General features: G+C 39.4%; 1 protein-coding gene across 1 annotated transcript in view; it reads left to right on the plus strand.

Moving 5' to 3' along the window:
- Nucleotides 1–26,651, plus strand: part of akap12b (A kinase (PRKA) anchor protein 12b) — a 49,777-nt gene continuing 23,126 nt past the window's right edge. Inside the window, exons 1-2 of the mRNA XM_074616128.1 lie at nucleotides 1–335; nucleotides 22,359–22,434. Coding sequence (XP_074472229.1) covers nucleotides 210–335; nucleotides 22,359–22,434 — 202 coding nt within the window. The 5' untranslated portion in view covers nucleotides 1–209. The remainder of the gene's footprint in view (nucleotides 336–22,358; nucleotides 22,435–26,651) is intronic.

Here is a 26,651-nt window from a genome sequence, read left to right on the forward strand (position 1 = left end):
GGAGGAGGAGGAGGAGGAGGAGGTGGGGGTGTCCTCAAAGAGTTCGCTGGTCCTCTTACTTCACATCACTCCAGATCCAGGCCATCTCGGGGCGGAGCTGCACTGTAGAGAGATCATCGTCATTTTGGACGCTTTGGATACTTAACAGTCGTGCCATCTTGGAGGTGTTTTTGTTTTGAGATTGAAGTCCACCTTTGTGATTGTTCGCCATGGGAGCAGAGAGCTCAGTGCAGCGGGACCCGAAGAGCCAGGAGGAGGATGCCTCAGCTTCAGCTTCAGCCTCTGCGGAGGTGAACAACGTGCTCCAGGAGGAAAGCAGCGTCCTCGACAGCAAGGTAGGTACCGCACGACACTGTCACTGTTTACCAGACCCCCATGCACAGTGCTCGTCACATCCTCCTTGGAACCGAGGAAAAAAAAGTGTCTTCCAATTTCATTTTTTGTGTGTGATTTCCTTAATATTTAGGGTTTAAAGAAAATCTGACAATTTAGACTTTTTTCAATTTTATTTGTATTTTTAATTTTACAGCATGTAAGCTCTGTAGTGGACCATTTTAATGTTAAAAGATTTAGAAGATACACAAAATGAACAGATTATGAGTGATATTAAACCAAAAATACATTCAACTTGATTGAAAAAAATATATCATTCTGGATTCATGGTAACACAAACTATAAATTATATTTACAGTAAATGGGTAATTCCATGAAATGTAACACCCATAATGCACACATATCGCTATGTATCACTGATATGTATCAGTGATCATTGAGGTTTGAAGATTTTCCCAAGTAGAAATACAATTTGCCTCAAGAATGCAATATAGTATAGTATGGTAAATAGGAGACCATAACACTTGAATTGTCCCAATGATGCCCAGGATGTTCCTCTTTAAAATACACCAGGGGTTGATAGAGTAGCTCAAAAGAGTAAAAGGGGATGCATGTGGACAAAATGTCAATGGGCTGGGTCTCAGGAGGATATATGTTCGTTTATTCTGCTTCCTTTGGTCTGCTGTAAGGCTGCTAAGTTTACCTGCATGTTTGCAAACATACCTGTCGTCATCCATCCCTCCTCCTCCTCCTTCAATTGGTGCGCATCAGTAACGTGGTGCAGCAGCACAGCCTCCATGCGCACCCGATGCTGTTTTTTTGCTGAGTAATGGGTCGAGTTGTCTGCAGTCCCGCAGTAATAAAACGAAAGCAGCTCAGCCAGATTTACATCCAGACCTCAAGGTGTTATTCAGCAGACAGTCAACAACCATAATTACATTTTTCCTTTTGACAGTTTTGGGGGCTTTTGAAGGAAGCACATGAGAACAGTTTAGATTTATTGAATTAGACTGCAATGCATTGAGCACTTAATTCAATAACAGGTTCACATGTGATTCCACTCCTTTTATTGTTTTTGTTTCCAAAAGAATTAAGGCATGACATTATTTTGCCTACTAAAAAAATAGCAATCGTATAATAATACATTTCAAAGCAATCTAAAAGGGTCTGTTTTTATTTGCATATATCTAAAGTATAAACACAAGGTAGAAATCACAGCAACATTTTGACAGATAAAACACACAGAAAATCCTAAAGTTATGATGCATGTGCAGAGCCAGAAAAGTACCTTTCTTTGAAGAATAAACATAGAAAAAATGGAAAATATAATAAAATCCTTGAAATATTTGATAATAAACAGAAATAAACTATATATAGGATATCATATCCAATCAAATATCTATAGGCTATAATTTAAAACCTCAGACAGAATAGATTTACATCAAAACAAATCTTATCACAGCATCCACTTACTTGGTTTTCCAGAACTTTCAGCTATATAATATAGTAACTTCATCATTATTAGGATTTTTATTTCATCCCATACTCTGCTGATGTGTACCAGTCAGTATTCCCAACACCATTTCTTTAATATAAAATAATAGTCAAGTTTTGACATCATGACTCCAGAGTTTGATAAACCACTAATGAATGATATATATATATTTTTTAAATGTTTATTATTTTTGAGAGCATAGTAGAAATACAAACAAAGAAGAAAACAAAACACAAACTGAAACAGCACATCCTGGGTAATAACAATAACCACAGTCATAATTAAGTTAAATACAAAGCAGTTTTTCTTTAAAAAGCACAAAAGTGTATGTACACAGTTAAAAAAGGAATATACACAGCAAGGTGCTTTACATTGGACTCAACACACTAGTCCTCACCCTGACAGGGTGCCAGATCGTATCGAACACACCTCCTCTATCGTCATTATAAAATCTCAGTTTCTCCAGATGTAATGTGTTTGCCATTTCTCTCAACCACAAATCATACGTGGGCACAGAGTCCATTTTCCTTAGAAGATTAACTTTTTTGCAATCACCATTCCAAACAAAAATAACCATTTTTTTATTGGCAAAAGATAAGGAGCTTTTCGCTCCAAGGATGGCGGATCTGGTTCTCAACGTTTCCCAAAAGACTCCAAGAAACAATGAAAAATGCTGTTCCTATATGTGTGAAGTTTACTGCATGACCAGAAAGAACGTGTTAAATTACCGATCATAGACTTACATTGATTACATTCAGCTCGTCCGTCCACGCCTGTTGAAGTCCTCTGTGTTTAACAGAGCTCTGTTATGTAGGATCTGATAAAGAAAAGGGAGACCGCCCCGCGAGTAACAAGATCAAATTTATTTATTGCCTCATGCTCCATCAAGATTTCAAAGTTAGGCATATGCTTCCTGACATAATCATGAATCTGTAAATATCTGAAAAATCTTGATGCAGGGATATTGTATTTATACTGTATTGTAACTGTGCAAATGAGGCAAGAATAATAAATCTTAAAGAATACAATGTCAGCATATTTGGAGGTTAGACCCAGTGGGGGTTGCAGTGACCTTTTCAATCTACAGTATATATGTGTGTGTGTTGACACAATGAAGTGTCAGTCAGCTGACAGCCTGTTTACAGTCCCAGTAGCAGCACAGGAGGACACTGTGAGCAGCACTGACACTTTAATGATACAGAATAGCAGATTATAAACTTGTTTTATGCTCAATTTAAAGAATATAACAACTAAACTCTTACTTTTAAGAGTTAACGTGCACTTCTTATTTCCTTGGCTGAGCAGTATGTTGTGGTGCAGCTCCAGCTGCCATCATCTGAGCGATCTTGCCGACTCTGCACTGTTACCTCGGTGTAAATTTGCTCAGCGTTGTGTGAATGAATATTTGGAAAGAGCCTACTAATGACTAAGCGTGTTTCGCCACCTGCTCTATTCACGCCTCGTATAACCTATTGGATTTATTGACTTTTTTACGGGCTGGAGGTCAACAGGTCAGAATTTGTGGCTCGTCTCTCTTTTTTAAAGGTCAGCAGAAAGGTCAAACGACACTGAGGGAGACATTAAGTGGGACAGAAAGCTCAGATGGCTTCAACATTCGAATCATTTGTTCATCCTTGTTTTTTCTTAACGTGTGAGTTGTTTGCAGTTGTTTTCCAGTGAACTGACTTCATCTTTGTGGCGCTTGGATGTTTAGTTAAGCTTTGAGCTGTTATCGTAGGGATCATCGCAGCGGCAGTGTTTGCTCTCGTATTTTACCAGTGACACTGGAATGTATGATATGAAATGTTTCAAAGCTGCTAGTCCGACCTGAGTATGTCTATTGTGCTTTGTGATTCCAGCTGTGAGATGGTGGAAGATACAGTTTGTGTGCTTAGACACATTTTCTTTCCATGTAGCAGGTTGTTAGTCAATGACTGTGCTGTCCTTGACTGTTGACAGCTTTATGTTGGGAACCACTGGACTTTTTTTTGTGATCAAATTTGATTGGTTTTAAAGATATGCACTGGAAATTATTAACAACAAAAACAAAAGAAACAATTTATATAATTAAAAACAAAACATTGATTGAAAAAAACAATAAAAACGTATTATTAATAATAATAATAATAATAATAATAATAATAATGTAATAAAATACAAAATAAAATAATAATAAATAAATAAAATACAAATGATAAAATTATTAAAACAACTACTAATATAATAATAATACCACTGGACGTAAGTACCTAACTGTATATGAAGTAGTTAGAAATTGCTCCACCTCCACGAGCTACATCAGTAAAATGTTACTCACACATTACGCATCAGCATTAACAATCTAATATTTCATATATAATAACATATCACTCACAGGGTGCATTTTTCTGCAGAACCAGTACTTTTGATACTTCATCTCTTACTGATAAAGCTTCTGTACTTTTACTGAGGTAAGATTTTAGATGAAGAGGAGGACCATGACCTTGGTTGTAGCACTAAGCATTTTATCCCTGAATTATCTCAGAGAGAGGGAGGAGTAGACGGAAAACTGCAGATTTAACTGTGCCATGTTTTCTCTGTAAGTGATACACATTTATTCACGATGAAAACAGAGATATTGAAACCATCATCAGATTAAATGGTAAATGGAGACATTAACGTTGTTTGAAATGGATAGACAAAAGATTTATGAAGTGTGGTGATGGTGTGTTTTGGATGGTGATAGTGTGCGCTTGGTTGAAGCGGATGCAGCCTGCCTGCTTGATACACAGTCATAAATATCCTCCTCACTCCACAGAGGAATTTTAGCAATGTCTATTTCTCCACTGACCCGCCTTCCTCATACCTCTCTGTCTCTGTCAACCTCACAAGTATTATCAAAGTAATCACATTAAGATCATAATACAAGCGGGTCTTTACATAGGTGACAGAAACCTGAGTCATTTTCCTGAAGGTTGTGACCTACAGTACACAAAACATTGTATTAATGCTACCAAAGCTGTTATTTCAGCTCATCTAGATATTTGAGAATGTTTTCAAGACATTTTGCTTTCATCCCCAAAATGTTGCGTTTTCGCACAACCTCTAGTTATTGTCTACTGCATTAATACTAAACAAAGAGATAAATCACGCAATAATATGTTTATGCCAATTTGGCCTTAATCAACTCATGTAATCTGGTTAAGATTCTTAAATTAGATTGTCAAGGGAATTATTAGATTGTATGTAAACAGACGTTATACATGCTGCCATGACGTCTTTCAATCTGTGTCTTTCTGTCCGTCTGTACTATATTTTAATTTCCCAAACAGACATCCAATGTCAAAAATGTATATCTGAGATCTCTTCTCTCTCTTAGAAACCCCCTTTCAGACATGACATGTGTAACATCACAAGTTGTACTGTAGGTCTCTGTTGATCACAGGGCTGTTATAGATAGAGCTGCCAAGCTTGCAGAAATTGCCATCTGTTACATGATGGTTTAAGTGGGACCCAATGTGGGTAATAAATAAATGTTGAGCAGAGATTACAAACTTTAAACAGTTTGCATGCTATACGCTGAAATGTCCTGCCTTTACTGGCAGTAGATCTGATTTTAGGTTTCACTGCTGCCTCTTGTTGACACCTCTGTGTTCTCTTTTGCACCTGCTAAATTCACCCGACTTTGATGTCACGGTGTACTAGGACACTGTCTGGAGTACACCTGTACATCACACTGCAGCAAGGAAAGAAGCTGATAAATTGGATTGCAAAAACAAGATTTTCTGCAGGTGTTAAGTTGCTCTTAAAGCCACGTAGAAAATCTTACGGTAATGTTACTACAGTGACCTTTGCTGAAAAAAATGACTCATTGTAATTTTTAAACATGACCAACATGTAGAATTGCTATAATTGGCAGAAAGGATTCCACCGTATGTGTCTTTCATGTCAACCCGGTCTCACGGGAAGGCGTATAAATAGCACGACATTACAAGGACATTCCGCATGTCATGAGGATGCATTTTAGGCTTTTCGCGTGTCATTTGTATGCCTTGCAAAAAATTGGGTAACGTCTGCAGTAAGGTTGAGGCAACAAAGCCACTTAGTTCGGTTTAGGAAAAACATCATGGCTGAATAAGTATGGAAACTAAGTCAAATACATACGGAAACAACGTAACATAAGAACGGAAAACATGTCACAAATGTCACTAACGTAACTTACAAAACAAAACACCAGTCTCAAACACCGGTCTCCTTATAAGTGGTCTTTCTCAATTTTTTTTCTATATCACTAGCTCTGAGTGTTGCATATTCATGCGTTTACATTGCAGTCGGTACAGACTACATGCCGTACAAATGACACGCCAAAAGCAAGAACTAAGTTAAATGTCTTGCACATTATCGCAACATTCATGCGCCTTTTCGTGTGAACAGGCTGCTCTTGTCTCTCTGCCTCTTCTTCCTTAATTTGTTAATCCACTTCCCTTCCTTGCACCCCAGCTAGACAGAAGCTTCCTGTGTTACTGTTATGAAACTACAGTAAATGTCAGTGTTTTCACTCACATCCACACCGATTCACAAGTGTACAATAGCAAACGCACCACAAATAGCCACCTGACTCCAATGATCCAACATCATGTTACGTAATGTAATGTGTGCTAATTAAGGCTGGTGCGTTCCTGTATAATGAGCCGCAGCTGATCAGACGCTGCTGTGGCTCTGATTATCCTGTTTAGCAGAGAGAGAGAGAGAGAGAGGGAGAGAGAGAGGGTGGAGGAAGGGGTCAAACAGAGAATCCATTGAGGATGGGCCGGGACGGGGACAAGCCGGGGGCCCCCGTGTGCACCGGCCCAAAACAAGAGGAAGGAACCAACAGGGGAGGAGAGGGGGTGGAGCAGCGTTTTGGGTGGGCAGGAGAAGAGGGGACGGGCGTAGAGAGTTTGAGAAAAAGAGAGAGAGTTAGAGGGGGACCCGCCAGGGTGACATAAAGGCAGATGAATCAGACGATTGTTCCCTCAGTCCTCCCTCCTGCCCGATTTTAAAAGGACACTGATGACAGAGGTTGAGTGAAAATGGGCTCAGGTAAAAATATAATATAAAAGAGGTGGAGTTATGTGAACTCCCAAAATCCGATCAAAATTAACATAAAAATCGATTTGTTTTCCACTCTGCAGTTGAAGCTAATGCTGTGTTTACTTTCAATCAGTTATTTCCAATCAAAACCTCCTACATATACTCTATATCAAGAACGGAACTGCAGCAGCACCTGTGTAAGCATGACGAATATGATAAAATATTGTACATAAAGACAAAAACAAAACCTCAAAGATTGTTTATTGACATGCCCTGAGCTGTGTTGCATTATATGAGAGATTCCTAAAATGCAATAAAACTAAATGTTTGGTTTTTGTTTTAGTGTTGGCAAAGAATCCACAAATGATGAACAGGCCCAAATTTAAACTGCTTACAGTTTATAGAAGCAGATCTAATCTCGCAAATGCTTTCTGGGAAATCATAATACTAACATAGTCTATACCTTTTGTAGACTGAACGTCATCTGTACGTCATAATAATATAAAATACAGAATATTTGAAAATGATTTACCATTATTTAACAGCCAAAGGATAGTTTATTGCTCCAGAGGTTTATCTTGAGTTCAGCGACTTTCTGCCAGAAAGGTCAAAGCAATTCAGTTAATCGAGTTAGAGAAGAAAGTTAAATGACTTTGAGATTATTCGAAAGTTGTTACAAGTGAAGTGAAATCTATGTAAGAGGACAAAATATACTCCTCTTACCAAAAGAAATCAAGTGCACTTTACACATGCTCAGACATGAAACAATTTAAGCATGAAGGAGTTTTCAATTGGCCAACAAAAATGCAAACAAAATACCCAAACTGTAATGTCAGTGTGCATACTGTTAGACTTAGAGCGGTTTTGTTTATAAAAAGCAATGATACATTTTTCTCTGATTGAAATTGAGTGTCTAAACTTGAATTCTTATAGTCATTGACTGTAAAAGCTTTGCTCATTGTGATAAATTATACATCTGAAGTCATAATATTTGTAAAAATGTTCCAAAGCATCAAACTGACTGCTTAACTAAATATGGCCAACTCGAATAGTATAAAGTTTGGGGAAAAAAAGTGTGTAACATACAGTACATCCACTGTAACCACCGCTCTGTAAACTGTAGTAAACAACAGGAATAATGAACTCTCCATGCTGATTATTTTGTCTTTTTTTCTCCTCCTTGTCAAAGAGAAACAGGAAGTAGCTCTCTGCTAATTAATCTGTCCCTCAGCCAGCTTCCTGTCTTCCATCTCTCAGATTCACTGCCAGTAAAAAACAGACGTGTGTTTGAGGATGTGAAAAACTGGAGCTCTTTTGTTCCTCTCCCCCTCTCTGCCTCTACAAATTAGACTTCACTCCAATAGTTTGATCTAATGATGAGTTCACAGGACAGTATAAAATACCAAAATGGCATCAACAACATAAGGACACAAAAGATGATATTTCTTTTTGGCTACACGGCTTGTTTTTGTTTTTACAGTGTCTCTACAGTGTTCCTAGTCATTTCTTCCAGCTCAGTTATCCATTAAATTGTTTAAACTGTAGTCACTTTTGTCATCTTTACGCAAAATGCATGTCATTTAACTAACTCATTAGTATGTTGACCTTTTGCTTAAAAACATCTGGTTGTTGCTGTTAGTTTGTACAAATGCACCAGAACAAATTCTGTTTAAATCTCATTAGTTTCAACTTTCACAAAAATGGAGAATATTGTTTATTTTTCCCATAACTCTGCAGTATATATATGTATGCAGTGAGACTATAAATTACCATATTACAGCCTAATTCATGTGATTTGGGGCTGTGGGTCATGGTAGCAATACAAATCTGAGGGGTCGTGAGATGATTTACAGGACAGAAAAGCTGAAAAAGACATATTTCTCTGACATAAGACTCTTGGTTTCATGTTGTTAAAAAAAGACACCAAAAGGAAGAGAGACTTTCAGAGGCGCCAGAGAGATGAAAGACACGGAGACGGTTTCAGATATTGCCGTGCTTCTCGCTCACATTGAGGCTTTGCTCCGAATTGCATCAACACAAATTGGAAAATGGCCTTTTATTCAATTTAGACGTTACAAATTAGATTCACTTTTGCAGTGCACAAACACGAATGATCGTCCAGTTACCAGTGCCTCTCCTCAGTATTGATGGTGGAGGTGTGAGGAGGGGATTTCCATTGTCCTGTAGTAATGATGTGCTATTGAATATGTGAGGTCTGGCCAGCAGGGCTCTGCCTGTTCGCTGCCCCACAGGGACTCTTACAGCTGCTCTGTCCCAATCAATCATTATGATTGGAAAACTCTGCCACATCAGCGTCTTTATTATGCTGCCTTTCTTTATTGCTTCAGCAGTTTGGGAGTTTTTGTGTCCTTATGCGGCAGCAAATGAGACTGGAAGGCCCTCAGATTCAAGTATTAAACAAGGATATATCTCCTTGCATGATTAGATTGTGATCATGAACACAATCTTATCACAGTGTAATTACTCTGGTCGTCTCTCACAGAGACTGCTGCTGAATATCTTAGATATGAGCTACTCCTATCCGTCCCATCCTCTGTGCATGAAACAGTGGATTATTGGCAGATTTTAGGAGTTTCAGATATTTACTCCCTTATCTATGTGGAACTGATGAGGCATGAAGAGTCTTTTGCATTTCCAGAATTAAAAAAGATGTCTCCCTCTGTTTAAGTCTGCGGCTCCTCCACTGCGACACCGTTCTCAAAATAACCTTTCTAACCTCCATTACATCACGAGCCTCTGTGGACTCGCTCATCCATCTTGCCTCTACTTTATATTTTGCCCTCTTCTATTTTAGCTCCATGATTCATCATTTTATCTGTCCATGCACCTGTTAGTTCGTTGCTCTGCACAGTGGAAATGCACCAGGTTTATCCATTTTGTTTGACATCACTTCTTGCATCTGCTGAAACAAAATAGCTCTTTCATGGTCCCAATTTGCTCAAGTAAGCCAGATAAAACCTTTTTGTGTATTACAGTGTAGTTATCCAATAAGCTTTCATACCTAAACGACAAAATAGGTCATTTGCCTTCCAAATTGACCTCTATGAGTATTTTCTTATCAGTCATTGTCATACTTTACAACCTTGAGACCTCAAAAATCATGAATCATGAATCATAAATCGGGAGAAATACGGGAGAATTGTGACCCCGGAAGGAAACCGGGAGAGGGCAATAAAAATCAGGAGTGTTGGCAAATCTGGTCATTGTCAACAGAAAGACGGCGGATGTACTACTACTTTTATAATTCAACTTTACGAGTTCTTCTTCTGGTGTTTTTTAGCCATTATCAAACTGCTTCACATGCATAACCACCAACCTCTGGACTGGAGTATGGCTTAGCTTGATTTGCACGTACTTGGAGAAGAAGTGTTAAATTGCATTTGAATTTTACCCAGATATAAGACACTTGGTATTACAAATGCAAATGGAAAGAGAGAGATTTTACGACGTGTTACTTCCGCAATTGAGAAAGAACAGTTGTTATTTTCAAGACCACAAGAGGTCACTTGTCAGGAAAACATAAACATTCAAACTAACAACCCATCCTGTCCTTTCTCTGTTGTCAGCTAAAGAGCCTGTAAGAGGTATGCTCATCCCCTCTTTCGTGAACTGGCTCACCTCGCTCGCTGCCTTATGTTGCTCTCTTTTCCACATCCATTTTTCATCAGCTCTGGTCCTGATGCAGCACTAACTGCTTCACAGAGCACAGTGGAAGATGTGTGACGTCATCATTTGTGTGTGCGTGCGTGCATATGTGTGTGTTTTGCACCGGTGTGTCTGCAGTGCTGGTGGGAGTCGGAGCATTTGAAGGACAAATTGTGAATCATAGCCTCAGTGCAGCTGCTCTCTTGGTTAGCATACTCATACAGGACGATGCAGCCGCTCTAATCTCTACAGCTGAGGGGCCTCAGATTTACTGTATTGACCAAACACTCGTATATCACAATCCCTGTCAAATAACAGTAAAACCTATTGACCCTGAAAAACAGACAGCGGTGGTGGAAAGTATGTACTCAAGTACAATTTTAGGTGTTTTACTTGAGTACTTCCATTTTTACTGCTTTATACATCTACTCCACCACATTATAGGAAACATGTTGTGCTTGTTACTCCACTACATTTGTCTGAGAGCTATAGTTAATGGTTACTTTGCAGATTATGATCTATGATACTGTAAATTAAACTACCCAACAGTATATGAAATAGTTGAAACTAGCTCCACTTCAGCCAGATACAACCATGAAATGCTGCTTATGTGTAAATGCATCAAAGTAATTATTAATATAATATAGAGTAATATGACACTGACAGGGGCCATTCTGCTGCATAATATGGGAACTTTTACTTTTGATATAAGTACTGTACACTTTGCTCATAATATTTACTTTTGCTTATGTACAATTTTGTTTGGACTTATATTGGAGTATTTTTAGAGACAAATCAGCCTTTATGGACCTGATTTTATTCACATGATTAAGCAATTTAAGGTTTGTGGCTTTAACTCAAGGTGGGAGGTATTCAAAAATACGAAACATGTCACTTCCTCAAACAACAAAACAGATCACAGCTGTAAATGGAAGAGTCGTGACTAACCTCACGAAGTAAAACCACATACCTTAGTGTGTATATGCTGTTGCATTTGGACTCTGTAAGTCGTGTCTTATGATGCCAAGTCAGTGCTGTCTCAGGATAATTAGGAACATACAGCACAGTGAATCAGGTGGTCACTGCTTACTCATTTGAGCGAATGGAAGTGTTGTTTTGAACTGCAATGAGTCAAAAAGACACCATGTCTTAGCATGTGCTTGTTTGTGATTAAGCCATTCCCATTTTTATGCTTCCGCGCCGGCGATAGCTGTGGCCGGAGGCATTATGTTTTCGGGTTGTCTGTCCGTTCGTCCCATTCTCGTGAACGTTATATCACAGGAACGCCTCGAGTGTATTTCTTCAAAGTTGGCACAAACATCCACCGGGACTCAAGGATGAACTGTTGAGAATTTGGGGGTCAAAGGTCACTGTGTTTTCACAAAACACGTTTTTGTCCATAACTGAAGAATTTATGTGCTAATTATGAAAATTTCACACAAATGTCTAATAGAATAAAATGATGAAGTGATGATATTTTGGACAGACGTGGATGTAAACTGCAACATAACTGGTTGGCGGAGGCATACAACCGTGAGGCAGTAATTGTAGTTTAGACTAGATAATCGCATTAGCGGACTAAAGCCTGTACTGTTCCATCTCCGTTAAGTAGACCAATGAAAGTAATGAGACGAAGGGAACAACACGTAAGAGTTGGTTGTTTTTTGGCAAGAAAACAGACTTCTTTTTAAAGCTGATTTCTTTCACATGTCTCTTTTAACTGTGTTAAAATCAAATGGCACCCAATAACATGTGAGAAAATCTTGATAAAAGATGTTCTGCCTCAGGCGACTTACCACTTGATAAGGAGTTGGTGCAGACCAAAACAGCCTTACCTACAGTCATCAAGTCACGACTCCAAATGATTGTTAATGTGGCTCTCTGCTTGCTGGATGTGTAAATTGTAGGGCTGTCAAAGTTAACGCATTTTATTACATTTGTTTTAACGGCACTAACTTCTTTAGTGGGGGCAGCGACTTATATGGAACCTGCCTTGGTGGAGGTCTGCGCTCTCCAAGTGCACTTCTAGTTTATGTTTGTCAAAGTCAGTATACATGTTTTTATTATTAATTAATATACCCCACAGTATAGTAAAGTATCATAAAACACAGCTGTTGAGAAATGTTGATCAGCTTGTCAAGTTGCACCTGTTCAGTTTCTTTGTATTCTCACACAAGTTTTGCGCCAAAAATACGACCAAAAACAATCAGCTTTATGTTTTTGAATGTTGAATTTTAACAGTGTACACATTTTTGTGAATAGTTTGCTTGTTTCTGGTTAGGCCAGTGTTTGTAGTGTGTTTTTTAATCTAATAAGTGTGTTTCTGTGACGCACACGTCTGTTTTCTATCCAGTAATTACATTAATCCTATAAAATAAAAGCAACCCTGAACCTTCGAACTTCAACACAAACTTCAAGTTAGCTAGTTTATTGACTTAAATGTAACAAAAAAAGTGTATAAATGACATCTTTAAGTAATCAAATATAAGTCCAAACACTATTTCATAGTATAACAATGTGATTTTGTCTGCATATAAACAGAACATGATCATGTTGCAACATAATAAGACTTCATTGTCTGTGCTAATAAATAATAGATTAAGATCATGTGCCCAAATCCATTCATGATCAAGTTCTCTTCTACTCCTCACTGTGTTTATTGTAATTTGAACTTCAATTCATGAACCTATTCTCACCACATACACCAACTGTCCACAACCTGACTTTGGAAACTGTTCTTTAAACTATTTGGATAGCTCCAAGTTTAAGTGACGTATTTGACCCCGAATGTTGTTTCTGTGCCAAAACTTAGAACATATAGACATTATTAGGGCAATAATCTAAAAGTAATTTGAGGCCTAAAGCCAGAAAAAACAGTCTGGTTTAAATGTGTCACTAATTAAAGCCATGTTTAAAGCGTTTCTATGCGTTCCAGACGCCCTCTCTCACTAGTCATCTTCTTTTCTCACATATGACTCCGGAGCTCAGATGCTTATCGGGGCTCAGAGATATTTAGAGATTCATGACAGGAGGGTCAGCAAAAGGGGGTGGATTTGTTATTTCAACCCAGTTAGAGAGGCAGGCCCCTGGGGTCAAACGCTGGCCAGTGTGGCCTGATTGTGATCGTGTCCTGGGGGGTCTTTTTCCTGCGTCCATGCAGGCTGTTGTTGTTGTTTGGCTCCGTTTGCTGTTCGAGTGTAGCAGCCGCACAGATGAAGGGATGGGGGTGATGAAAAACAGACAAATTGTGGGAGGTATAGAGACTTCGGGTTAAGGGGTTAGTGATGCACTGATGTAGGTAGAGGACAACCTGGGTTGATCTGTTGTCTTAAAATGGCAGCTAACAGGTGTGTGACTCTTTAGGGTCACTCAGTCTTTTGGTTTGCATTTCTTTCCTTCTACTAGGTTCCTCTCTCAGACACGAACATACACATAACTTGAGTCATTTTATCTGTCTGCTGTTTTATTTATCTAATTCATTCATCCTGTATGTGAACCGGGCTGAAATCAAATACAGCTGACAGTCATGCAAACAGACTGATATGGTTTCCAGGGCTAAGAAGCAGAGGTGTGGGCTCGAGTCACATGACTTGGACTGGAGTCAGCCTCGAGTCACAAATTTGCTGACTTTAGACTCAACTTGACAAAATCAAAAAAGACTTGCAGCTCGACTTGGACTATAACACCAATGACTTGTGACTTCACTGGACTTGAGACTTTTGACTTTAAAATACTTGATACCTTCTCCCAAGCCCAAAGATCAAAAAGTGTGTGACGAATCAGTTAATATCCCTTCATTTCCTGGATTAACTAATGTTAACGCTATTCATTCCCAACAAGTCGGCACTTAATTCCCCAGATCCACTTTATTTGCACCAATCCAAAAGCATCCAATAAAGTTGCAGGAGAAAACCATGAAGAGCTAACGTTACATTACTGAGCGGGTGTTGGAAAAATTTATACCAAAGATAATTTAATTTGCATACAAAAACTATGCGGTGGTCGACAAAAATGAAATGCTCTATGCAATACGTGAGGGTCGAAAATTACAGAGACGCAAATGGCATTACATTTGGTGGAGAGCGCATTATTACTTGTTTAGGACTCAAAACTGGACTTGACCTGGGACTTGTCAGTCTTAACTTGGGACTTGACTTGAGAACAATGACTTAAGAATTACTTGTGACTTGTGAAACAATGACTTGGTCCCACCTCTGCTAAGAAGTAATGGATCACAAACTTATCATTGCAAAGATACTGTATATATTTTTGCATAGTTTCCAACAATATGTAACTATCATTTCATGCAGTTCGCATGAAAATTAATGTCAATTATAACCAGCATTTTGGGGCGAATTCAAGTCAAGTTTGAAGCTTTCAAAAGCAAATAACAAATCAGTTGCAAGTCTTTCAGGTGTCTGACTGCTGACCGTTACAGTAAAATATAGAACCGTTGCGCTGCGTTAGAAGTGTTTTATATGACTGAGAATGTTCAATTATGTTGATTGAATATCCAAGGTATTATCCCGAATTGCAGAAAAGTTTTTAACTTTCAGCCAGACACCAGACTGAATGGATCCTCATCCACTTAAAGATAAACTAATAGAAAAATTGGCAACCTCACTTGTGGATACAAACACAGAGAGTGTGGGAGTTTTTCCATATCCAGCTTGTGTTTGTGAGTTGACCGATTTATTGTAACGGATGCCTTCCTGAAAGCCACCATAAATAAAATCACACAGTCAAACCTGCTCTGTGTATAGAGCAGAAGTGGATGAGACAACTGGAATGAAAGAGGGAAAGATGGAGGGAGGTAAAAAAAGAAAAGAGGAGATGCTTACTTTTCATATTGTAACTCAGTAATACATCTGGATCTGACTTGACGTACTCAGATTTGGCCCATGATCCAAATGTTTGAGGGATTACTGTGAATTTGGCTCGCACAAATTAGCCAAAAATCTTTTCTTTTTTTTTAAAGGAGCATGACTTCAGCAGAGACTTACAATCGTTATGAGGATTTTTTTGTGATTCAGGACTCGTTTAACTTGTTTAGAGTTTCTTTATTTCACTTTAAACTGATCAAACGCACACACAGAAGCACAGGTACTCGCTGTCTGAGCACCTGAGCAGAGTTGAAGGTTTGTGGAAACAGTGAGAGTGCTCTTTGGGGGTCTTGTCAGGCTTTGATCTTTGGTATGTACTGAATGTGGGGGTCAGGGATAATAGATTGGGGGCTGGCAGGGGTGAAGAGACATGAAGGGAGAGGGAGGGAGAGGGAGACAGACATGATGGTCACACAGGCCTCTGAAACCTCCCGTTAGACTAAGGGGAAATATTTATTGGCAAATACCTCTCGCAGCTCATTTTAACCTGCTTAGAGTAGCTTATTGGTGGAGTTTGATTCATCAGGATTGTTTAGATGATGATGGTTAAGTTGAGAGAAGTAGAATAAATGGACTCTCTTATACTTTTTTTGAAGCTTTTGGGCAGCTACGGGGGGAAGTTAAATACTCTCCTTAATTTATAGATGGGATACATACAAATCTGGGATTTTACTGGTATTTAATTTGAATATTATATGTAACATTCAAAAATGCAGGTTAAAATCGATTTTAATGCAGAGCCTTAGACTGTATATAAGAAGTGGACGTAGTCACCGTGACGTCACCCATTGGTTTGTGGACTGCGGTTTTGAAGCCTCGAGTTCGGCATTTTGGCTGTTGCCATCTTGTTTTTTTTGCAACCAGGAATGACACGAGAGGGTGGAGCTAAGTACAACTGAACAATGAATAAGACATTTTTAGGCGACCAAAATGTTACAATTAACAAGTGGTAGCGAGCTGTCAATCACACGGTAGCCACGCCCTAAAGCATACTCTGCTTTATGGTCTATTTTATTCTTAGTGGGACCATAATTTACTAAATGAACATCATGCTGTATTGAAGAAGACTTTACAACAATTGTGTGAAATCTGGGTGAAATGTAGTTTGAATCTTCCTCGTTAAATAATCAATACGAACCAAAAACACTAAGCCTTACTTATAGATTCCAACAGGATGATTGAACATAATGTGCCATTAAGATAAGGACTACTTTCCTTGGACCACATTCTTGCCTTCTTTTTCTCCTCATTCTAGCTCTCTGTTTCTCATCTCCTCTCTTTCTATCTTCACATCTACGCTTTCACCTCCTCTCACTCCTCCTCTCCTCTGCCTTTATCTTTGTGCTCTCCGTTCACCCAGTCGTCCCCCTCCCATCGGCATCATCCTCCTTTCGTCTCCTCCGAGACTCTGTCCACACCTCAGAGGTCAGAGGTCGCAAGGTTAACTGTCACGTACAAACTACGACCCCACAGAGAGTCTTTAAGCCTGTTATCTCCTACTGCGAATTTCTTTGTGTGTGCATATGTTCACTTGGGAATAATCCTACCGTGATTGCTCATGTTTATAAACTACTACACTGTCATTCACTGACACTGTACTTTTTCTTTTCTTTGTATTTTTTGCAAGCTTATGAATCAGCATTAAACAGTTAAGTTTTCCTCCTTGTGCATTTTCAGCAGCACCTCGCTGAGTCATAGTCAATATACTGGCAACAGAATGATCATGCCGGCCAGATGGAGTGAATTTATGACCGCTGTTTCCGCTTCATCATTATTGTGCTCTTTGTTATGATTGACAAGTAGTTTCGTGGTGAGCTAGAAAATATTAGCTTTCTGCATTTGATATCTGCTTATTTCTACAAGGATTCTCAAATATATTAAATCCAGTAATAGCTACATTGATCCACTCTTCAGTTGCAAGAACCCAGTATTTGAAGACTGAAAACTGTCTTGACAGGAACTTGTATAAATCACTACAGAGCCACAAAATAAGAGGAATCAAATGCTAGCTATAAATCAAAACCATCCTACTGTTTTTGAACTCCTAAATCACTTTCACCCGCACAAAGACAAGCCTCTTCTGTTTTATTTGAATGGATCAGATTTAAATAAAGGTCACCAAAGCACTTTTTGCATACTCAGTTCTTCTCTCCGCCTCTTCTGAGACCAGAGACCCGAGTTCGAGATGTAATTTGCCAGCTGCGTCACCCTCTTCTTTTCCATTAACCCCCTCCTCCTGCGTCCTGTGTTTGGTTTAGGGATATAAATCTCTTCTGCTGGCCTTTGGGGAGTGATTTAGGAGACCGCGGGTCGTCTCCCTCTCCTGGAGTGTAGAGGTGCAGCCAAGAAGTGAATGAGAGAGGCATATAAGAGAAAATAAGAATCAAAGATAAATTCGGGATAAAAGCGAAAGCAGAAATAGTGGTAAAGTGAGAGAAAAGATCATAGGAAAATGGCCAAGAAGACAATCTAATCTTTTCTCCAGAGCTGGTCCTGTAATTGCACATCATTCTCATTGTGGACAATCAGATGAGAAGGATTTAAAGTTTATCTGAAGGCTTTATTGCGCAAAGTGCACTGACAAATTACACTTTGGAGTATTTTTTTTGCCATTAAGAAGACAACTTCTCTCAAAGACTTTCCTACAAGACAGCCAGATATAATCAGTCTGTTTAAGTTTGTGAAAGTTTAACAGCACTCATTACCCAAATGTCGAATGTAGAATCAGTGAAAACACCTGTCATCCAATATGTTGTCAGGTATTAACCACTATCTTCCAGCACTTTCTGTACAACATTATCCACATGCTTTGAGAGTACATTTCTTGTCTTTACTGTGTAGCTAGGTGTATGGTTATTCTATGTTTTTCTTATTGTCAACAAATACTAGGGGTGGAAATCACCAGAGGCCCCACGATACAATATTATCACGATACTTAAGTCAAGATACGATCTTATTGCGATTTTAAACATTTTGCGATATGCTGAGTATTGTTATATATTGCGATTTACTATCTTTTTTCAACTGCAAATTATGCAGTTTGTCAAAATCTGTTTTATCTAATAAGATACAGTTTTCAATCTGTTCATCTCAGAGTTTTCATTCACATTTCTTGAGGTCAGAGGTCAAGGGACCCCTTTGAAAAATATAAAATATCACCAGCCTTATTATTTAATGTTAATAGTAGGGATTTGTGATTTAATCTTTTAAAGTGTCTTTCTTTGTCCAGTTCAGCTTTACCTGCCTGCCACTCATTGTAACAAGTTGGATTAAATAAAAGGATAGCAGTTGTAAGTCTAAATGCTGACTCAGCAATTACCGTAAGTGCCACACAGGTCTGCTGGCTGACAGACATTAAGTACCTCTAATAGGTGTGTCAACACTTAAATGAAAGAGGCTGCAGAAGAGGGAAGGAGGGAGATACAATCATCCTTTGAGATGAAGAGTTGAAACAGGTTTTAAAAGAGGCAGGAGGTGTAAAGAGATACTTGAAACTACAGTGCTGACTGTTAATTGAATAATGAATATACACATCACTAAGAAAACACACAGCCACAAATACAGTACTGTACGTACCTCCTTCTCATGAGGGAAGGTACAGTATATGTCTCTCCTCTACGCCTCTATCTAGTCGTGTTGAATAATGCTGCAAGATGGAAAAATAACAGTTATTCTTAAATAAGAATAGGGCTGTGTAAATATTTTCCAATAACATAAATTAAATCAGATCACATTACACAGAAAACCAGACAGGAAACAAAACAATAGTTTGTTCAACAGATGTTTTGTTTTTTGACCAGCAGGTCTAAGTCTGTCTTTAGGTCTTTGTGGCAGACCATGTCGACCAAGCAGACGTCAAAAAATGCACAACTGGCAGTGAAACTTCATCATATTCTGTCTGGGAACTCGTGAAAGGAATTCAGGGCATCTCAGGCGACGCAGTACTTGTCAGTTTTTGGGTCAGTTCAGTTTCAGGTCACTGGAATGATAAATTAAAACTGCAAAACTGCTATTCTTATAATACCAACAGCCTTCACCCTCAATCATTTCTATATGGGTGAGATACAAGATCCTCCCTACAAGGAGAAATCCTCCTTCCTCACCTGATTACATGAGAATTGAGTGTTATTGCCTGACTCCCAACATCAAATAACATGCAGCAGAACCAGAGATACTGTCTTTTTTTTATTCCATGCATCATTTTCCTTGTCGAAATCTGGTGCCTACATTACCAACAATGCATCTTGGCAGCTGACAGTTTGGTTGGAGATTCAAATGTGTTATGCTAGTAGTGACTAATGTAGCCTCGAGCCACTAGCCTCAAGCAGAGATGAGGAGCTACAGAGGCATGTTAAACTCACTTCTTTTTAACTCAACACCACCCTTTTTTTTTGTCATTTTCAAGCTTGTAGTCTTTCGTGGGATGTGACATCACCTGAGGCAGTCTATCAGACTTCACACATCCAATATGGATGTATTCCCAGGGATCCTGGTTTGAGTTTCCTGATCTATATTATGACCCATGAGGCTCATTCATCCATATCCCGAAGCATTCTGTCTTTGCTCTTGAAGGATTTATCCTTACACCTCTTCCTAACTGGATGCGAGCGAGCGAACATCAGATTGTTTCAGTTTTTCCCAATGAAGATGTCCTAACCTGCTCTGTGCGTCAGTGAGCAGGCAAAGCAACGTGTCGCTTGTTTGAAAAGCCGCTTGCACTTGCTCTATTTATGCAAAGTTTTGCTCAGCTCCAACCTATTTTCACTGATCAAAATCGACGCTGACTGTAACTGACAGTTAATCAATATCATGCTCTCTATGTAATAGAGAGTGACATCGCTCGTAGTATATCTGGACAATTTTTCGTGCGCCATTCGCCAGAGTTCGCTCAGTCGCTGTATGTTAGGAAGAGGCATTACACCTGCTGCGGTGAGAAAATAGCAGCAGCATTTTTGACGGCCAGAGGAAGGAGTGGCATTTTGACGGGGTCAGAGGGGACCTATGAGGTAACTTAGGGACAGAGGTGGTCATAGGTTGACCATTTGGGGGAGGTGGGCTGAAGGCCAGGAATGCTGGGAATGCCAGTCATGAGGTTGACTAGGGAAGGGCGGGTCGCTGCAGGTCTAGGGGTCAGCTGATGGCTCACACAGCAAATCTGATCCTGACGGCTTTAAAAGGACAAAAAAATGACAGCACCATCCTCCTCTGTTTGAAAGCTTTTGAACCACTGTGATTACATGTGAGGGTGTAAAGGCTTCCAATATGCAGTACGGATCTTGTCTGGCTTCAATTATGTTTATAATTTCTTGTTTAGAATCAGGGGCCCATATAACAACAATAGATACTGCTTACATGCAGATCAGCGAGATCACAAATAGTAGCAGCATCATGTTTCACGTATAACTGTCACTCACAAATTGCAGACATATTTGCGAGTCCTACAAGGCTCTTGCATGCTCGTGCATGGGTTGCCAGTATGGTGTTTGTTTTGATTAGTAAAATGTGTTAGAATTAAAGGGAGGGGAAATGATCTCATGTTGCAGATTTGCAGCTGGCCTTTGGCAAATTTGGTGAAACAGTCAAGAATCATTTTCTGTTTGTTGGGTGGGAGTACTTGGAATGGAGCAAACGGGGTGAAGGGTGTGGTTCTATTATGTTTTTGTAGTAAATGTGTTTTAAGATCTGATTACATTTACAACTAATTATGACCACAATATTATACAAAACCCTCATTCCATCTGGTTTGGCAGATCAGAAGCCAATGCAAAGAAATGACAAAGGTTGTTAGATTTATAACGTAACTGCCCCAAAATGTTAGTTCTGACAGCTCTCCACCAGATGACCGGTCCTTCCTCCCCTCTTCAAACCAGCCCTCACTTTCTTTTTCTCATCTTTTAGTACGTCCCTCCCAATCTGTCCCAAGCAGAGTGTCTCCTCTGTGGTGTCATATTTCAGGGCTTTCCTGTAGGAGTTTGGCCTGATGGGAATGGAGCCTGAGTTGTCCATTAGTTAGATTAGCAGCTCTGTGGGGAGGCTCTGGTTCCCTCTCCCCTGGCCAGGACAGACAAAGCTCTGGCCTGCCTGCTATTGTACGGCTGTCAGTCGGAGCTGGTCACTACCAGAAAAAAACTCAGATCCACTGATAAGGTGCTGTGAGCAAGGCTGTGTGTTATTTACTTGTTAACACACTATGCCCATTATGGAAAATGACTGGAAAATTGTACTTTTTGATCAATATTCCTAAAATATATTTTTTTTGTTGTGACGTTGGTATATTACTCAGTTTGTTGCAAACTTGCCCTACATTTGAGTGTTGAACAACAGAAGAATGATTTTAATGAGGTGTTGTGAATGTGACCTGATGTTATTTTACCTATTTTTGGTCTTGTCATGATGTTTTTGTCTTTTAACGATGAATTTCACCGCATGCTAATAAAACTATTTAAGGACATGTATCATGGAGCGCTTGATTCCAGCCGCGGGAACTTTGCTACATATCATATCCACCTCTTTCTCCCCATTTCCAGTCGGCCTATACACTTTCATCTGTCCAATAAAGGTGAAAAATGCCCCCAAAAAAAACTTTTAAAAAAGGATGTGTATCATAGCGGCACCATTTAAGGATCTAATAGCATCCTGGCAGGCTGATTCGCTGATCATAAAACATGATGGCTCGGTTGCCTTCTGTAGCTTCACATAAGACTGGAAACAAGGGGAAACAGCTATAGTGAAGTCCAAAGTTCAAAAATAAAAAAAATAAGGGTAATTGTCTGATGTCGGGTTTAAACAAAATCGTAAAAATTCCCAAACTTAAACTATTCCTTCAAAGGAAAAAAATGATCACCCATTTATTCCTGTGTAAGCTAATGCTTTGAAATTAATATTCTTAAAAAACTCAGTGTCTCATCTTCTTTCTGTGTCTTTTTCAGCCTTTGGAGAAAAATGGACAAATCTCCAGCCTGACCAGTCTGAATGGACACTCGGAGGACGACACGTTGGCAGAAGGTGTGTGTATATGTGTGCGTCTGTCTCTTCAACGCTGTTTATTTACAGTGTGTGACACTGGGTGATGTTCCTGTGGTCGGTAGGGTGAGCAGCGGCGATGTTTGTGTGTGTTTGTGTCTGGGATTTTGTACTGTTTCTTCAGCAGTGGCCAAAGGTAAGCTTGTTTGTGTGGGGTCAGTTGTCAGTGTGTGTGTGTGTGTGTGTGCAGATTCTTGTCTGCAGATGTCTTCATGGAGCTGCAAGATTTACTTGATCCTCAACTAATCCTTTTGTCAACACACAGGGGACACCTACATGGGCTTTTCACATAGAAGCCACACACACTCACACCCACATACCCAACATACTCTTTCTCTCTCCGTGATTGCATGTCAATTTTAACTTGCATACATACACCCATTTTGTAAAGTTGTACTTGTTTAAAGTGTGATGCTGCACTTCAGGACAGATGCAAGAATAGTTTGAGCTCAGATTACATCCATGCGTGTGAGCATCTGCAGAAATATCACTTTAAATTTGTCCAAAAAAAACAAGAAATACCTGGATTTTGCTCTCTAAACCTCGAAAAGCCTTTGAAAGAGTCATCTTTTTGTAGAAGAAGCTAAAGAACACAAAAGTAGGCCTCATTTGTCTCGTTGTTTAGCAGACCAGTCTAAACATTGTTCTTATAAAGTGGAAATATTTATAGAGGACTGTCTGTGGTCTCGTGGAAGATACTCTAAAGACACAATGAACATTTTCGAATCAGTAATCTGAGAGAATCATTAACCAGTAATAAGCTGGGCAAAATTGATTTCTGCTTCTTAAATGAACATGTGCACCAACCTGCTCTGTCCATCTCCTGCAGCGCCCTCCTATCTCCAGTGTTTGTTTATTTTCTTTGCCAATTCTGTCATGTCTCCCTCAATCTGGGAGGGCTGCAGGGGCCTGTACTCCCTCCCTAAATATTTAGCAGGCCGTGACCCGGGCCCCGCACAAAGCAACCTGCGCACTTCATAATATGTTATGACCCAGGGGAAGGGGTAACCCTATACTACTTAAAACACAGAGATATGTCACATACCACTCTGTCAAATAACCTATTTAATAAGCTATTTAATGAAGCGATTCTGTCCGTTTATAGAGTAACCCAATACCATCTTCAGAGCAGAGATACAGAGTGTATGAGTCGATGTGGCACATAGCCTAACAGGAGAATAATTCTGTTGTTGAAATCATTGCTTCTGTGGACATTTACTGTAAGTTAATTAGTAACGTGGAAAGATAAAGAACAGAAAAGAGGGGAACCACATATTTATTACTTTGTCAGGAATTCTCAGATCTTGTGCACTGACGCATACACATGTAGAGGCTGCAGACCATTTGCTTTCAAGTACACAAAACCAAGTTGTATTGTCTTCAGGTTAAAGGGATAGTTTGTGTGTTTTGAAGTAGGGATGTATGAGGTACTTATCCATAGTCAGTGTATTACCTACAGTAAATGACGGTCGGCACGCCCCCAGCATCACGAAACAGACTGGAATACCAACACAGAAGCAAAGCAACGTACTGCTGTGGACGGGGACGGCAGAAAAACGCAGCAACAGAGGCTTCATTTAAAGTGGCGCACATCCTAATGGAGCACAAAAAATTCTTCACCGATGGCGGCATTGTAAAAGAGGCGATGACTGTGGTGGCTGAAATGCTATTCAAGGACCAAAAAAGTATCGCCGATTTACAACTTGGTACTAATACTGTGGCAAGGAGAGTGTCAACGGGAGCACTAGCGACTGCGAGTGACCGCAAGCGACCAGCAGCTACCGCGAGCGACCATTGGCTACCGCGAGCGAACATTAGATTAAAATTGACAAAATACCTTGATAACGATATTGCGATGATATTGAATGGTTGACTATTTGCTTTTACAAAATATTTACACAATGAGATTTTTGATAAATAATCATCTGTAATGTGGATATAATGACTAAGTGTAAAAGGCAAATAATAGAACAGCTAGAACAGTCTGGTAAAATTACATCTTTTCTATAATGCAGCGTTTAAAACCAGGAATAGACGCTTATGCCATATCACGATATTATGATATCCAAAATCTAAGACGATATCTAGTCTCATATCACGATTTCAATATAATATCAATATATTTCCCAGCCCTACATCATAGCACTACTTTTTGTGCAATCTGAGTCACTGTCTGCCATGAATCTTTGCATGTAAACTATTAATTAAGAATGATAGTATTTTTGAGAATTGATACAGTAAAAACATAATATCGCAATACTCAAGTGTATCAATATTTTCTTACACCCCTAATGCCACACTGTGTGATCAGAACTGAAGCTGGATTTGCTAAGATCCATTTGGGTATTACACATCACACACAGACTCAGGGCTCTATCCTGCTCTTCCCAATTAAACTGCGAGCTGACTGATATTGCCCTCATAAGCCCTGGCGCTCTCACTAGCAGGACTAAAAACCGGAGACAAACAGCTGAAGCTGTGAACGAATTTCAAGGCTACAGATTAAAGGAGAGCAGGGGAGTCAAAGGAAGGGAGATAAACAATGGGTGAAAAGAGAGAAGATAGGGGAGTGGATGGTATGGAGGGGTGCACTTCTCTACCTCTTGTGCAACCTGATAAGGACAGCAATGCATGGTGGGAGAGAGGAAGAGAAGAGGAATCTCTCTGATAACAACGAAAAACAACAAAAGACAGGCTACAGATCAAAAGGCTGACGCATGAGCAAACACACACACACACACACACGTGCAGGCACAGGCATATACAAACACACAACCGTAATCTCTCTCTATCAGAGTGTTTACAGTTTGAGTACCAGCCCGATGGTGAAACGCCACACCCCAAACGCATCAACACACCAACCTGGGTAACATGACAACTGACAGTCTTGCTTAAAGTAGCAACTTGAGACAACACCTAACCCAATTTCTTTAAAAAAGCAATACCTGTTGGTTTTGTGCTTATTTTTGATATCTGAATTGTAGACAGGAATTTAAAGGTACTGGAAAAAGTCATAATATTGGACTCCGCTGCAGACTTTTATGGGCATTTTTTTAGAAAGAAAGTCAATTAGTCTGAGTCTAGTTTGACGGTGTGACTGTGTGAAAAGTGAAGAGTAGGTATATACGTTGCAGCAAAAATATTTTACTCTATCATCTGTCATGGAGTGTTTAATTAAATTAGCGAAAGTATTTGTTTAAAATGGTATCAAAAGTGTGAGGATGGTGTGGAGTTACGATTTCCAGTACGTCCGTCAGTAGTCGACCCCGTTGTGAATACAAACAGTGAATCTGCTGGCCTTCAGTTTTGCATAAAAATGGTTAACAAATATGCTCAGATGATGTTTGAAAATCATAATCAAAGTCTGTTTCGACCTTCTTTGGGTGCCAGATGGGCTGAGAAAGTCCAGGCAGGAGAGTTGAGCTGAGGTATTACACAGAAAGGAACTGCATAAATATTACATGGAAGTTTTGAGTGGAAATGTTTCTTTGCTAGAGGGAAGAAAGAATGATGCATCCATGAATGATGCATCTACATATTCTGTCTACAGCAGTAAATCATGTGTTGTTAAAGGAAACCATGTTGATCTTTTAACATGTTAATCTCATTAGGAACAGGGAGATTTGTTGTGTGCTGTGTTACGTCCATGTAGATAAGCTACATGTGTGTTTGAGTTGCTAGTTTCAGGGGTGTGGGCGCATGAGGTTCAAGACTGACATCATAGCTGATGTAATTCACTGGCCGGAGCCTTGAGGGTCCCTCCCAGATGGCTCACAGGCTCTAAGAGAGGACAGATGAAGTTTTCTGGAAGGCTGGAGAGGGAGAGAGAGTGCTGACTGTGTTCGTGTGTTCACTGCAGTTTGCGTTTATTTTGTAGGAACGTTGGACATCAAATCCTGCAAGTCTGTTTGTTTGTTTCATCCTATACTCAAGGGAAACAGATGGGTGCGGTTCACCACATTAAACCAGTTCATTGAATTCATTCATTTAAGTTTGCGTACGAGTGTGTGTCACAAACTGGAAGTTGTCGGTCCAAAAGAAGAACAGAGAACATCTGTCACTCATTGTACTTGTGCTTGAACGAATAATCAAACAGTTGATTGACAGAAAATAAATGCTTTAATTTAGTTATCAAATAAAATGCTCCAGTGTGAGTTTTGCTATATTTGTCATATTATTAGAAACCAAATCCCTTTAGG

Source organism: Sebastes fasciatus, chromosome 18 (assembly GCF_043250625.1).
Source record: "Sebastes fasciatus isolate fSebFas1 chromosome 18, fSebFas1.pri, whole genome shotgun sequence".
NCBI classification, from domain to species: Eukaryota; Metazoa; Chordata; class Actinopteri; order Perciformes; family Sebastidae; genus Sebastes; species Sebastes fasciatus.